The sequence below is a fragment of the Lingula anatina genome, chromosome 5 (genome assembly GCF_051362555.1).
Source record: "Lingula anatina isolate TDL-2025a chromosome 5, LinAna3.0, whole genome shotgun sequence".
NCBI lineage: Eukaryota > Metazoa > Brachiopoda > Lingulata > Lingulida > Lingulidae > Lingula > Lingula anatina.
The window spans coordinates 13,011,847-13,026,719 of NC_141771.1; the positions used below are offsets into that span (position 1 = coordinate 13,011,847).

Here is a 14,873-nt window from a genome sequence, read left to right on the forward strand (position 1 = left end):
TGATATAAACAGAGTTAAATAGGTGACCTATACCAAGGACAATTCCCTTGCCCATACTAAATTTCTATTTTTTTTTTCTCTTTTAAAATCTAGCCGTGTCAGCCCTACGTACTGTGATTCGAAGATCATAACAATAGATCGGCCAATCAGCTGCCATCATTTTTGATAGGTGGATAAACTGGTACAAAACGAGGTGGGCTGTATAAAAGTGTTAGTCTTTAGAGTTTCTGGAGAAACAAGTCGATCGCTGTATGTGACGTTTCTGAAGTTAGACATCGTGTTAGAGATACCTGAAAAGATATCGGCGTCTGGTGTGCATAAGTGCGAATAGAAAAACTGCTTAAACACAGAAGGTAAGCTACCTGTACACAGTTAAAATATGTGAATTTTCAATCAAGTGGTCACTTAGGTATTTCTCATGTATGAATGAATGTCGGTATTCGCATGGTTGTTCTCTATATTGAATATTAATGGTGAATTGATCCTTATATTAAAATACCTTTGCGAAAATTTCGTTCGGATTAAGTAGAATGCCTTTATATTTTATAGCATTTGTCCAATTACTTGTCTTGTACGTGTCTTGTCCTTTTTATATATATATATGAGATTAACAGATTTATTTCGTAACATCCATACATTTTGAAGCTGCTATCAATGAATATCACCATAAATCCACATATTAAGACATAAATCAAATGGTACTCTTTAACGCCAAGAATGATTTTTTTTTTCTAGACGAAGATGACAAGATTTCTTGTGGTTGTTTACTTCTTGGTATTTTTGCCAAGTTCCTGCGTCGCGGGAGTCACGCGTGGGGACGTTGAAGAGGTCCAATCTTTGGGGCGGACGCAACGTGGAGCGCTGTTGAAGATTGCAGCAGACGACAAACGGGGTAAATACGGTGCTTCTGAGTTCTGCAAAATTAAAGAAGACAAAAGAATAGTCTTAACCTAATTAAAAGAGCAGAAATACTTCAATTTCAAAAACTTTCAAAAAACGACGAATCGTATAATAATTATTATTATAATTATTATTATTATTATTATTATTATTATTATCAGGCCCGTAGCCTGCAATTTCAACGGGGGGGTTCATTTTCTGAAAAAGTGGACCTTTTACCATATAATCCCCATGTACCTACATGTAGGTCAAATTTTACCCAGAGTGGACCTTTTTCCAGCAAAAAGGGGGGTTCTTTCGAAGCCTGATTATTCGAGCCTGATTATTATTATTATTATCCTTTCTATTTTACCTAAGTTGAGTTACAAAAATACACCGGCGACGTGGGGATACCCGACAGTTACATACTGAAACTGAAAAATGGAACAGGTATCGACCAAGGTAAGATATAATTTTACGAATTTGTTCTATCGTTTTCAGAAGGTGCCTAGGGACCCAAAAATTAATCGAACGAGGCAAAATTGCTTTTAATCATTTTTGAAAGGCTAGAAAAGAGTCCTTGTTTGCTAAGATATGAAGGATATATGAAGGATTAAACCGTTCCTGATTCAATCATGATTTAATGGTGACTTATATTAAAATATATTGAAAAGTATCACGGATATCTTTTTATACATATTTCACCCACTTTACATTATAAATATTTTTTTCTTTCTACTACTTTCTGTCTTTAATATCTAAGCATACTTTTTACCTTAAATCTCCTCAGTAAAATTATTACTAGTTATCCATGTATCTGATTTTCCAGTGGTTGAATATTTGGTGCCTTCTTGTATATTTCAAGTAAAAAGACTATACGCTCTTTCTTTCTCTTTTCCCCTTTCTCTTCATATTAGCTCTATTAGATGTACAAAAACATCGAAAAGATATGCCTTGCGAAATGAACGCTTACTGAAAGAGCATAGCGGAAATAAATATATGTGCGAATGGAAATAGTTTTAAATTACAGATGTCAGAAAGAGAGTTTTGATCGCTTTATTATTGATAACAAAACATAACAAGCTGGCATCTGATAAGTAACTGTCAACCAGTTGTGAGAGCAACCTCTTCCTATTTTTGAGTAGATTTTCATCGCAAGTACTAACGACAAAGACATATGACATACCTGTATAACTGCTGATAAAATCATTGTGGGCTTGTTTATGTAATGAAATGGTGTGGCTCGACAGAAAATGCCTCAATCGAGTTTTTAAAGCATTCGAGTTTAATGGCATTTTGCATAATTTTAATCAATCTCAAATGATCACCTTTTCAGCTTCAGATTTTATCAATTCCATAAAGGATGAAATGCCCCCGGATTTGTTTGACCGGACAGAAATAGGAGAGCCGGGTGCAGTGGGACAATTGAGATATCTTATGGTGAAGACTACAGAGGAGTGAGTATTTTAGAGTACGAGATAATGTGTGTGTGTGTGTGTGTGTGTGTGTGTGTGTGTGTGTGCATGAGGATGTGGCAAGTGATTGTGTTACGTGTGCGTGTGTGTGCGTGAGTGTATGTGTCATGTGTGTGTAACGTGTACGTGTTACATGAGTGTGAGCATGTGCATATGCGTGTGTGAGACAGAGAGAGAGAGAGAGTGAGAGAGAGAGGGATTGGAAATGAAACCGAGACCTAGAGGTAGAAAGAAAGAAGAGAGTGCATTTTCTTTTTCACTTTAACCAATATGATTTTTAAGTATATACATTTTTTTTCGACAATACAGGGGCATTGAGTGGTTCAGGCTGCAGACGGATATAATAGACAGCATTTACCAGGACACGTACGTTTATTCTGCCGGCTGTACATGTAATTGTCACTGCGAGAATGGTACAGATCTTGATGACGGGGCGTGCTGGTCATACTTTCCGGAAAATTGGGTATGTATATGTGTGTGTGTGTGTGTGTGAAGTGTTTATGTTGTGTCTGTGTTTTGAAGGAAGTTTACTGAAGTCTTATGTGGTGTGCCCTAAGGTTTGCGCTATAAAGTGTGTGTGTTTGTGTGTGTGTGTGTGTGTGTGTGTGTGAGAGAGAGAGAGAGAGAGAGAGAGAGAGAGAGAGTTTACGCTAATCTGATCTATTATCAACAATAGTATATCCTGCATTAAAATATCTAATTTTTTACCATAAAAAAATCATGCCACCGTAGGCACAGTTTTACCTTATTTACAACATTTATTTATTTATTTACAGGGCCTTGACAGGATTGATCAAGCGAGTACGGCACTGGACGGTAAATTCAACATAGAAGGCACAGGAAGTGACGTCGACGTTTACGTGTTCGACACAGGAATATACCGGGAGCATATCGAGTTTTTGCGCGCGGATGGTACCAGTCGTGTGACCTTAGGAAACATAGCTAATGCTTCATGGTCAGCTGCTGATGTTGATGGACATGGTACTCACGTGGCGGGACTTATTGGTGGAAAAACCGTGGGTGTGGCTAAAAACGTCAGTCTCATTAGTGTGAAGGTATTAGGGGATGACGGATTTGGCTCCGATTTCGGTATAATCGCCATGCTCTCCTGGGTCCAAGAGCAAGTTCAGGCCACTCAACGTAAGTCTATCGTTAACTTGTCCCTAGGAGGCGAGAAAAGCGAAATACTAAACGACGCCGTTAACGCCCTTTTCACGGATGCCGGAGTTTTATCTGTAGTCGCAGCTGGCAACGAAAATGTGTTGAGCAAATACATCTCCCCAGCTAGCGCCACGCACGCCTTCACAGTAGGGGCAACGCAGCACAGAGATAAGAGAGCAACGTTTTCTAATTATGGGTCGGATGTGGATATATGGGCTCCTGGTGAAGACCTGGGGAGTAGCTCTAACGAAGGAGTGTACAGGTACCGACTCAGTTCGGGGACGTCCATGGCATGTCCATTAGTGGCTGGCGCCGCCGCTGTCTACATGAGTTCTCTCGACTACAACCCAACACCCTCAGAGGTGAAAGACCACCTTATTTCCACTTCACAGGATAACGTTGTCACAGGTATTCCAGAGGAGTTCTGTTCTGATGGGATTTGTGAACCCGCAGAATCTGTGACCAGACTGTTACAGGTAGGCTGCTCCTTTGAAGAAGAGTAGCCCTAATTGTTGCTTATATCAGTGCGCTATTGACTTTCAAATTTTAGAATATCCAAGTACATAAAAGAGAATGTATCTGGCATACAAATGGCATTTAATGTTTAACATATCAATTTCAAATAATGATGGGCTTAATTTTTCCGTAAAATTGCCTTTTAAACCACCAAAGGTGAGATAATACGCACAACATTGTTAAAGTTCCTCCAAACGTATCCTCTTGTATATATAATGTTTTTATTGCAAACGGGTAGCCAAATGATCAGCAACGGCAAGTTACGTTAAGTCCTATTATTTTCTTACCCATTAACGATAAAGCAACCGTTCAAACGGTTGTATGTAAATAAAAGTGTCCAAATATTGGTAAAGGTTAACTGGGGGTGGGGGACTATAGAAATAGAGTGAGGTAGAAATTACGTAAATAAAAAGAAACAACTGAGATGACTTGTATGTATCAATAAATGGTGAACCTTTACATAGTTTGATATGTTTGCACAATAGTAGACAGTAAAAATATGCCTTCGCCTTCTTATCTTAAAATGTTTACTCTGTAAATAAACAAAAATTGTCTATACGCAAAGTATAGTGATAGCATAAATGTTTATTATTCATACAGAAATGCAATTTATTTACTGCTTAATTAAAGCAACCGCGAGTAACGTTTGCTAAAAAAGTTTTAGAGTTATTATTAAATTTTATTGAAGGGAAAGGGACTAAATCGGCCGTTTTGTTTTGGAAAATGGAGTTGTGAGGGTATGGTTTAACACTTTGATCTTCCCATGGGGACGGTTCATGTTATGCCAACCCCCCCCCCCCCCAAAAAAAAAAAAAAAAAAAAAAAAAAAAAAAAAAAAAAAAAACCTGCAATATATTTTCTTATCAAATTTAGGAAATTGAAGTAGTTTTGGAAAATGATTTGGATCTCGTCTGGAAAAAACACGGAAAACCACCTCTCTCTCCCTCTCTCTCTCAAACATCCACTAACGGGCACAACACATGGAAATAATGGGGTTAAACATAGTTTAAACTAATGTTATTCAAACGAGTAATTAACCCTGATGAAGCCCTGATGAAAGGGGAGATCTGATCGTGACACAGCCAAGTTTTGCCAGTTGAGAAAGACTTAGTACATGAAGTACTGTTTAATTCCAAATGATAATTATTAAAGAACACGGCATTATATTCGCGAAAATATGGGACAATGTAACGACCATGTTACATTTTGTTTCACGGCGAAATATACTGTACAGCTACTTGATAAAACTTAAAATCGGCACCAAGTAAATTCTTGGACAAATGCTACATTTCATTCGCCCAAGGTAAATGTAATAACTCTATTTAAAGTCTTCAAAATATCTTTCAAAGAACAGACAAAGAGGAAGACAAACATCCTCCACCGTACAACTGCAGGGATGGACGACTTTCTGACAAAAAGGATTTCCCAATAGAGCATTATTAGTATGGTTTGATTTTCATAATTTCAAAAAAGGTCATGACCGGCTTGGTTGGTATATATGATAATGACTATATTTTCCTTTAGAAATTAGGACTTAACAATGGTTTTTTAGATGCATCTCTGTCTTGGTCATCCCTAAATGTGCTTTGTTATCAACTTCAACAGTCTAGCATCAATTGATTATGGAACTATGGTGTGCTTAATGTTGATGAGGACTATCAAAAGGTTCCAACTCATCGTAACGTAGGAAAGGTCAAATCTTACCTCAGGTTTTGCGACAACCATATCGCCATCCACAGTTATTGTATACCATGTGTTATCTCCATCTTGCTTAAATTGGTAGCCGCGGATTTTCAAGATAACTGGGTCGAGATCGGTAACTACAAACCATGGCACATCTTGAGGAAGGTCACTCTTCCGAGAAATTGCAGGAAAATTGCTCTGCCAAGTAAACTTCGCTGAAAAAGGAGGATGCATACATTGACATTTGTCTCAGCCTTGGAAACATCTGATACAAAATGTATGTGATGAGAGATTCCCTAATCAAATTAAGCGATATTAAAACGACTATAAACATAGGGAAAGAAGAAAAATAGAAACGACATTAAAAAGACTACATAAACAGTAAGAGGAATTTTTTCGCTTTTTATCAATGCATGTACCTCAAGCCGTAAAATGATATGCACACTTTAAGAGCTACATCACTGTTTTTACTTCATAAAAATAGGCAGGGCCATAAAAAAGCATTCCATACACTAAAATCTGACAGTTACTTGCATCAGCGTCCAATGTTCCAGCCATATCAACAACGTACTCGTCTTTGTCCGGGTCCACTTTCACGTTGGTCACTTGTAGGAACCCATCTCCTGCATTGGACATCACTGACCACAGCGAAACTATATCGCCGTCTCTAGGCTGAAATGAGGCAATTTTCCGTATTGTATTGTATTGTACTGTACTGTACTTACTGTACTGCACATGTATTGTATTTCATTACATCACGTCACGTCACATCACATCGCATTACACTAAAACAACGGAGTCTTTACAATTAGATCCTGCTTTAAGTAGCAAAAATGGACGGACACTGAACCAGTAAGCAGACAAATCTACAAAGTCTACGATAAACACAAGTCGTAGAAATGCATGGATAAATAAATAAAGTAAACGATTATGAAACATCATGTATATTTAGTATAATATATATATATAGTACAAATAGTTATAATGTTTATCCATGCAATACTAATGAAATAGTACATGTGCTTTAAATATACACACAGCTGGATACAAACAAACAAACGTGGAAATTAATGAAACGAGTGTAAGACAGACACAGAGACAGACAAAGAGATCGGTAGACAAAGGATGCGCAGACGCACCTGATTGGACGGTGCTGACTTCCGATTGTCATGGACCACAACTTGCACTCCACGATTGGGCAAAGGCACGATGTCGATCTTGAAATCTTCGGTGTCACAACGTGGTGGCCGTGGCAGAACTCGATCTTCGGCGCTTTCGCTCGCCAGAGGCTAAAAAAGGACAATTTCATACTATAAATGGATCCGGGTTCTTTAACGACGTTCTTTTTTTCACATTACAGTACCGGGTATACATTTGTCTCTATACCCCCATGATGCAAATCGATTAAATCACAGTCTAGGTTTTATGACGTCGTGTGCAAACAGATGTAGACTTCCCACTTGTGAAGGATTGAAGTAGGGAAGATGTAAGGGAAAATGTAGGGAAGATTTTAATGTGCTTTTGTTAATAATTATAATAATGAAATAATTGGCCTAGATCGTATCATAAATTGTATCGATCCCTTAGGGAGACAGATCATCAGTATTAACTTGGAACTACGATGCACTGTTGCTCCCTGCGTCAAAGGCCTGCTTTCTCCCGATTTGGTGAGCCAGATCGGGATGCACTATAATCAGGGTGTAAGTAAGCTCAGCACCTGTGTCACTAGAATATGAAGCCATTCAGAATGAGAAGAGCCGAGTGCTAGCTAGGTCACGACCTAAATATGGCAGACCTACACGAAAGGAAGACCGCTTAATCCTGTAATGGTCTCTCCGCCTCTCACGCCTCCCCACGCGTCGTCCCTTCAGAAGCACAGTAATTAAATCTCGGCTCAATTCAAACGGTCGGGGGAACACGCGTGGGAGAGGCGGAAAGACCATTACAGGATTAAGCGGTCTTCCTTTCATGTAGGTCCGCCATATTTATGTCGTGGCCTAGCTAGCACTCGGCTCTTCTCACTCTCAATAGTCTCTATCTCGTGCTCACATTTGGGACGGAGAAAACCAAGATAGATATACGGTGCACATACAATTCGAAGTGTACTGTGTGTAAAAGAAACAAAATGTCAAAAATATAAGTATACTCGGCGTAGTTCCGTCGCGCTCGATCGTGTATTATACCAGGGAATTATATCGTCCCTGATCATACGAACAATTTCATATCTCGCGTGCATTTGCCAGATGCCAAGGCAACCACTTTGCACGCCGAAAAGGCCGGTGTCACGAAACTAAGGGTCCGTGTAACAGAAAGTCCGCCCTCCATATAATTATGGGTTAGGTAAGGGTTGGCCTGATCTAAGTAGGTCAGAATCTATAGGGCGACGCTTACCTGTACAAATGAATGGGAAGAAAACTATCATGGGGGAATCTCTGTCACGTTACACCGGGACATTTTAAGGGCAATGGGTAAGCTGCAAATAGTGAAAATAAATAAAGTTTTTTTTGGACACTGAATTCTAAATTAGGAAATATAAGAAACTGTACGGGATAAAATTAGGACTGTGGATCATTCTCCGACGCGTACACTTTACTTTCAATTTTTCATTGTAAAGCCTACCCTGAGCATCTATAAGTAAAAGAAAAAGACAGGGGAGGAAAGTGTGTACATACACATGCTAAGTGTGTGTGTGTGTGTGTGTGCGTGTGAGAGAGAGAGAGAGAGAGAGAGAGAGAGTGACAGAGAGAGGGAAGGAAAACTAGAGAGAGAACAAGAGACGTGCAGTGATGTACCAATATAAGCATGTGCAGGGTGAGGGACGATAGCCATGTATGTATATTTACCTGACGCTCATCGTCGTGTTTAGCCCTTAAACTGCTGCGGTTTCCCATATCGTCACTGCGAAGGAAAAGACCGTTAAACGACCTAGCTGCGATGTCATGCACAGTTTAACAAACAAAGCCTATTTATAAATTGAGTCCGCTAGTATATGATACGTACTCAGTAAAAGAATTGGCAACCTTGACTTAAATTCATTGCACTAGTTCACACCAGCGCGCGCGCGTACACACACGCTCTGAAATGTAGACACAAGTACATGTTGGGCGACATACCTATATAAACTGTATCATAGCTATTTCTTTCAAATTAGAATATCCACATAGAATGACTTACAATGAAACTGTCCACGAGATCCTTTCAGCTGGCTGCCCTGTGTGTAACTGACACAGATCTTTGCCGTTCGTCTCTTTAAATTTTGGCTGCTTCCCTCTGCACTGTTAAAATGGGCCAGCCTACACCCTTCACTTGGATATTTGAGAATGAACACGCTTAATCTTTCAACACATTTTGACCCTGTTCTTTTGTGTCTTAAGAAAATAGATCAAACAAAATTAAATGTGATAGCGCCTTGTCACAGCATAAACCCACCGCCCATGGAGTCAAGTCGATTAGAAAGTAGGCATTGCATTGACAACGTGCGAATCAGTTATGCCCGACGGCGTGAGTCGTATGCTGAAGGGGGTAAGTCCTCATTGTCGCATGACCTTTTTTACATCCGGTTCGGAACGGTTTTCAAAGAAATCCAAAAATAAAGATCAATAAAGGCAAGTGAATCATACACAGAATATCTGAAGTATGCGTGGGTGTTTGAAGGTTAATATGAAGAATACCCTGCTAGATAATTACATGTAATTAGCTTGTGCTTCTATACGCTTACAACCTCTCTTATCAGAGTCCTGCTAGTAGGGCACCTCAAATTAATATTTTATCTGTTAGTTGGAGGCCTTTACTTTTAGTTTTATGGATCACTCAAGATTTTGTATACTTTATGTACAGTGGCAAAGGGTTCAAGATGTAATCCGGATTATCGGGAATTGACAATTCAGCGTAGAAAAGTATATCGGTACGTTCATATTTTTCATATTTTTATCTTCTTGTTGGAGGCCTTTTCTTTTAATTCTATTGATCATTCAAGATATTGTAGACGTTACGTAGAATAGGGCTCAGGGGATAATCGAAAGTATAAATACATGTTTAAGCGATTTCATTCTGTTGAACTTAAGAGATAGGCAGAGTGACAGCTCAATGCAAGGGCAATGTATTTAGTGCCAAGTACATCATAGACTTGTTTACACAAATAATAATCTTTTCTTTCTTTCTTTTTTTTTTTTTTTTTTTTTTTGGGGGGGGGAGGGGTGGCGCAAAAGTGCACCCACCGATAATCATGCAGCTTTCTTAACCGTAACGGAGATGTATTTGCAGTAGGTCGTAGCATTAAGATCAAACTACTGACGTAAAGCTGAAACCCACAGAGGACGATAGTACATGTACCAAGCACTTTCTTTTTTATCCTGATTTGTCGTCATTTCCCGATAATCCGGATGTATAGAACGTGGGTGGGCGTAAGTTGTATTAAAAGGTCTTGTTAACATCCACCGTAGAATGATAGGATGCAATGTTCAGCCGCTGTGAAATAACTTGCTCGTATCCCGAAATTTGTTCATTCTCCTTACTTCTGGTCATTTTGTTGGATATTGCTGTTACATATGATTAAAAGGTTAATTTCTACTTATACACTTAAACACACACGGCAGTCCTTCTCTTCCCCTCTCTCTCTCTCTCTCTCTCTCTCTCTCTCTCTCTCTCTCTAATTCACACACTTATACACACACTGCACAGCCTAAGCTTCAGATATGTCACAGTGCCCCGGCGACCTTAAAACAACATGATACCTGTGAGAAATGGAACTTGACAGGGTCGCTGTATGTAATTACCGATACACTTCAACGAAGAAGTGTGTAGATAAGTACTGGGTAAAAGCAGTAACACGTTCTAAATTCACGACTGTGAGGGTGCAAAGGAAGTGTGTAGGAGGAAGCGACTACGAGGGGATAGTTTTAGCCCCCGTATTTCCTGTGGTTAAGAATGAGGTGGCTGACGAAAATGGGGTCAGCCCCCTCCCCCCTACAGCCCCCCCCACCCCCCACCCCCGCGCTCTTTTGCCTCTGCTGGTGTCGGCACATAGGAATACTAGTACAAGCCAAACTTTACCCATACAGAGGTACATAATACATAACTTATTTATCAAATAAATACAACTTATATTCCAACGGTATAATAATTATATATTCCAATCTTGCAGAATGCAGTGTTCTTCTTTTTTTTTTCATTCTAAGTCAAGCCATTTTTTGTCCAGTCACATATAGTCATGTCTTAAATATAGCAGCAGAGCACATCTAAACATGTAACGGACATTCGCTCAAAATCCTCACACAATGCTATACGTAGATCCTGGTCTGCACTTGTGGAAGACAAATAACACGCCATCCTGGTGGAGAAAAAGTGATGACATCAGATTGGTAATAGTAGAATGAATATATTAATCTGGTTAAATGAAAAGTATATTCGGAATAGTTCATTAAATGACACTAACTATTAGTGGACATGTAAGCCATTTGCCATTTACTTCGTTATGTAAAATAGGCACAAAATTTTAATTAAAAACTGTCTGCTACTAATTAATCTATTCCCAAATCAGACATAATTTCACTTAAGACCTGAATTCAAAGTTAATCAGTAATATGAAACATGGCATTTCCCGAAAATAAATAAAATGGTCCCAAGGCCTACTTGTGATCACCCCTTTTCGTCATACTGTAGAAATGGAGTGAGGTAAAAATCTCAACATTACGTAAATAAAAAAGAAACAACTGAAATGACGTGTATTTATCAATAAATGGTGAACTTTTACATAGTTTAATAGGTTTGAACAATAGTAGACAGTAAAAAAAAGTAGAATACGCCTTCTTATCTTAAAATGTTTATTCTGTAAATAAACATTAAGTGACTATACGCAAAGTAAAGTGATAAAAAGCCAATATTGTGTAAAAAATAATCGCAAACGAACTCATGTCCTGAGAATTTGTCCAATTTACAATAGCATAAATGTTAATAATTCATACAGAAATAAAAGTTATAGGCCTACTGCTTAAAGCAACCGCGAGTAACGTTTGCTAAAAAAGTTTTAGAGTTATCATTAAATTTTATTGAAGGGAAAGGGACTAAATTGACCGTTTTGTTTTGGAAAATGGAGTTGTGAGGGTAGTGATGAACTCTTTGATCTTCTCATGGGGAAGGTTCACATATGCCAACCCCTAAAGAACGTGCAATATATGTTCTCATCAAATTGAAGTAGTTTGGGAAATGATTTGAATCTCATCTGAAAAAAAAGACGGAAAACCACCTCTCTCTCCCTCTCTCTCTCAAACATCCACTAACGGGCACAACACATGGAAATAATGGGGTTTAACACACACACACACACACACACACACACACACACACATATATATATATATAGGGTAGACCGGGGCTAAACGCCCAGTCGGGGTCAAACGCCCACCCGCTTTTTTTCAGGTATTACGAATAAATACGCGTCTCGTGATGTTTTGACCACTTCCGATTTCCAGCAGACTTATCCTCCATGACGGAGATGACCACAAACTAAAAAATAAGCATTTTATGATAATTTGTTCATTTTTGCCTTGTTTACTGTTATTTAGCCTTTTCCTTAACATCAGTGACACCACCTACCAAATGCACGAATTCAAAAAACTTTGTTGGTGACAGATAGGATGGTATCAGACCTCCATACAAGTTTCGATGAAGTCAGATTGTATAAAACTTTTCCCGCCGAATTTTGAAAAAATATACAAAATCTCACTTTGGGGCAAAACGCCCATGCTGATATGGGGCAAAACGCCTATAGTGGGCGTTTTGCCCCGATCACTGGGCGTTTTGCCCCCTTTCGTTTTTAAATAAAAAATAATTCTAAAAAGATGCGGAAGTGTTCTTTCATGCATGTTTTTTTATTGTATATCATCAGTTATAACACTTATATGGGGAAAAGCCAAAGCAAGTGGCTGTACTAGGAACTTAATTTTGGAAGTATCACAGTGCCCTGTCGTAAAGAGTAGAATTACAGCTCATTCTGAATAAATTTGATGGGTATGTTTATTATCTCAGTATCCCAAAATATTATATGTTGCTTTTAAAGGCTTACCAAGTTGTCTCGTAGAAATATAATTTGATTTTATTTTGCTTTGTACAAAGGCGGGGCATAACGCCTATAGTTTGGGGCAAGACGCCCACGGTGGGCGTTAAGCCCCGTGGTGCGAGGCGTAATGCCCCAGCCATGGGGCAAAAAGGCCGATTTTATAATTTACCTATTTTTTACCTATAAGGTTTTTCTTTTGTTTGTTTCCAAAAGTGTTAGTATCAGTTTGTAGTCTAGTCAGCCCTTCATAGTTAACACCCACTTTGAACGGTCTATACCTCCAGCAGGGAAAATTGTGATGTTTCTTGCTTAAGGGGGGCGTTTAGCCCCGGTCTACCCTATATATATATATATATATATATATATATATATATATATATATATATATATATTAAATAAAATTAATGCACGTGAAATGTATTCCCTTTAGTGAATGGCAATCATGGACCAAAAATAGGGGCAAACTCTCATCGCTGATATTAGACATTGCAGTCTCACTTACAGTGTAGTGCACTGGTCATCAGACGACATAATGTCATGAACCTACAGGCACCGGTATATTATAAGATACACCTTCACCACTATAAGGCCCCCTTCTTATAGACGCCATAGTCTACATGGATCGAACCTACTTTGCAAGGACCTCGCTGTCTGCAATGGCACGCCTCCTCCTGACGTTAAGTACAATACAGAAAAGCTGGTGATTATTAACCTTTTCATCTTTTGCGGAAATACGAAGTGCGCATGACAGGAACCGCGCGCCACAGGGGTCATGGTAGTCCTCTGCTGTTTCCAGCAATGGCAATGCTAGGTGTAGATGATGTACAAGGTGCGCATATAAAAAGGTCGTTTGAAGCGTGCACTGCTTTCTGTCAAACTAAAAAGGTGGCTGAAGCACAGAAATGCGTAAACTGTAGGCAAGAAACAGCTATTTGGGCGGAGAATAAGCAATTAAACGTTTTCTTTCTCAGTTTAAATACGATGCGCTGTACAACTAGACTTCACCTAAGCGTCCGAGCCTTGGCTGCACTTTCAATAGTGATGACAAACTAAAGCTTCAGAGTTCTTTTAAATGCTTCCGATAATAAAGATATGCGAAAGGGACTCGTTATTTTCTTATATATAAAATCAAAATAGCCAGTAGACTCGTACACAGCTTTCAAGAGTGTGGACAGGTGCGTAGGCCTACGTCTTCACAATATTGCATGTATATATGCAAGCTGTGGCGATATCACCTCATTTACCGGCAGTGTCAATTCTTTACGATTTTTATGTCTTGTTTGAAGGATGTCTTAAGAGATTTTTAAAATGATAAAATGAAAAGATTTCCTGCATTGTTTGACTCGTACCTACTGTGTATACAGGTAAAACTGACACGCAGATCGTTCGTCGATGAACTGATTAAATCGTTTGGTACCTGATAAGGCATCAGGTGTTACTTGATCAATTGTTCTGTAAGGGGGGCAGCCACAACTACGACCTTTCCTCTGTAATTAAAACCTTCTAATTTTAAGTGTTAAATAGGTGAGACAGGAATTCTCGAGTCTTTCCCAGAAGATAATTAAAGTTTACCGTGTCTTACTGTAGTAGGGGAAACCGGGGCTAGTTGGCCCAGTCAGACACTTTTTGCCTTGTAGAGCCAACTAGGAATGGGTTAGAGTAACAAAACCTTTTTCAAAGTAAGCCCCATGAACTAAGCTACGTATGCAACGTCATTATTTTTCAAATATAATGCCAGATGGCTCACAATTTGACAAAAAACGCAGTTGACGTCAGGGGGGCCAACTTGCCCCGCCACGGGGCAAGTTGGCCCCCCTATACGAAAATGAAGTATATATCCCATGTAAACGCCTTGAAATACATTTTTATACATTTTTAATTTATTAAATTGATTTTTGAGAGTCTTTGATGAATAAATAGTCCAAATGAGGCAGATTTATTGAGATTTCCGTACGTCACGTTGTAGGGGGGGGGGGGGGGTATGTGTTGTAAGAACCAAAATATCTATCAATAAAATTTGTTTTGTTTTAATTAAGAAAAAATTAATAATGGTATAAAGAAGGTTTTTAATGAATGAAAACGAATAATAAATTTTCTTTTTA

General features: G+C 38.8%; 2 protein-coding genes across 3 annotated transcripts; one reads left to right on the forward strand and one right to left on the reverse strand.

The window, feature by feature from the left end:
- Positions 1–171: 171 nt before the first annotated feature.
- Positions 172–4,490, forward strand: LOC106164292 (uncharacterized). Of its 2 annotated transcripts, none has more exons than XM_087014137.1 (6): positions 172–353; positions 736–892; positions 1,258–1,341; positions 2,222–2,336; positions 2,664–2,817; positions 3,131–4,490. In XM_087014137.1, exons 2-6 carry the CDS (start codon positions 742–744, stop codon positions 4,016–4,018), a joined length of 1,392 nt encoding a protein of 463 aa, XP_086870263.1. In that variant the 5' UTR covers positions 172–353; positions 736–741; the 3' UTR covers positions 4,019–4,490. The 2 variants fall into 2 exon arrangements, with proteins under 2 accessions (XP_086870263.1, XP_013397621.1); XM_013542167.2 differs by having other exon boundaries at positions 173–353; positions 2,216–2,336.
- On the reverse strand, positions 603–9,852 carry LOC106164293 (uncharacterized). The gene is made up of 6 exons (XM_013542168.2): positions 8,889–9,852; positions 8,558–8,612; positions 6,854–7,003; positions 6,226–6,386; positions 5,736–5,929; positions 603–914 (listed from the first exon to the last, which is right to left on the reverse strand). The coding sequence occupies exons 2-5, from the start codon at positions 8,603–8,605 to the stop codon at positions 5,881–5,883; spliced, it is 408 nt and encodes a 135-aa protein (XP_013397622.1). The 5' UTR covers positions 8,606–8,612; positions 8,889–9,852; the 3' UTR covers positions 603–914; positions 5,736–5,880.
- Between the last annotated feature and the right edge of the window lie 5,021 nt (positions 9,853–14,873).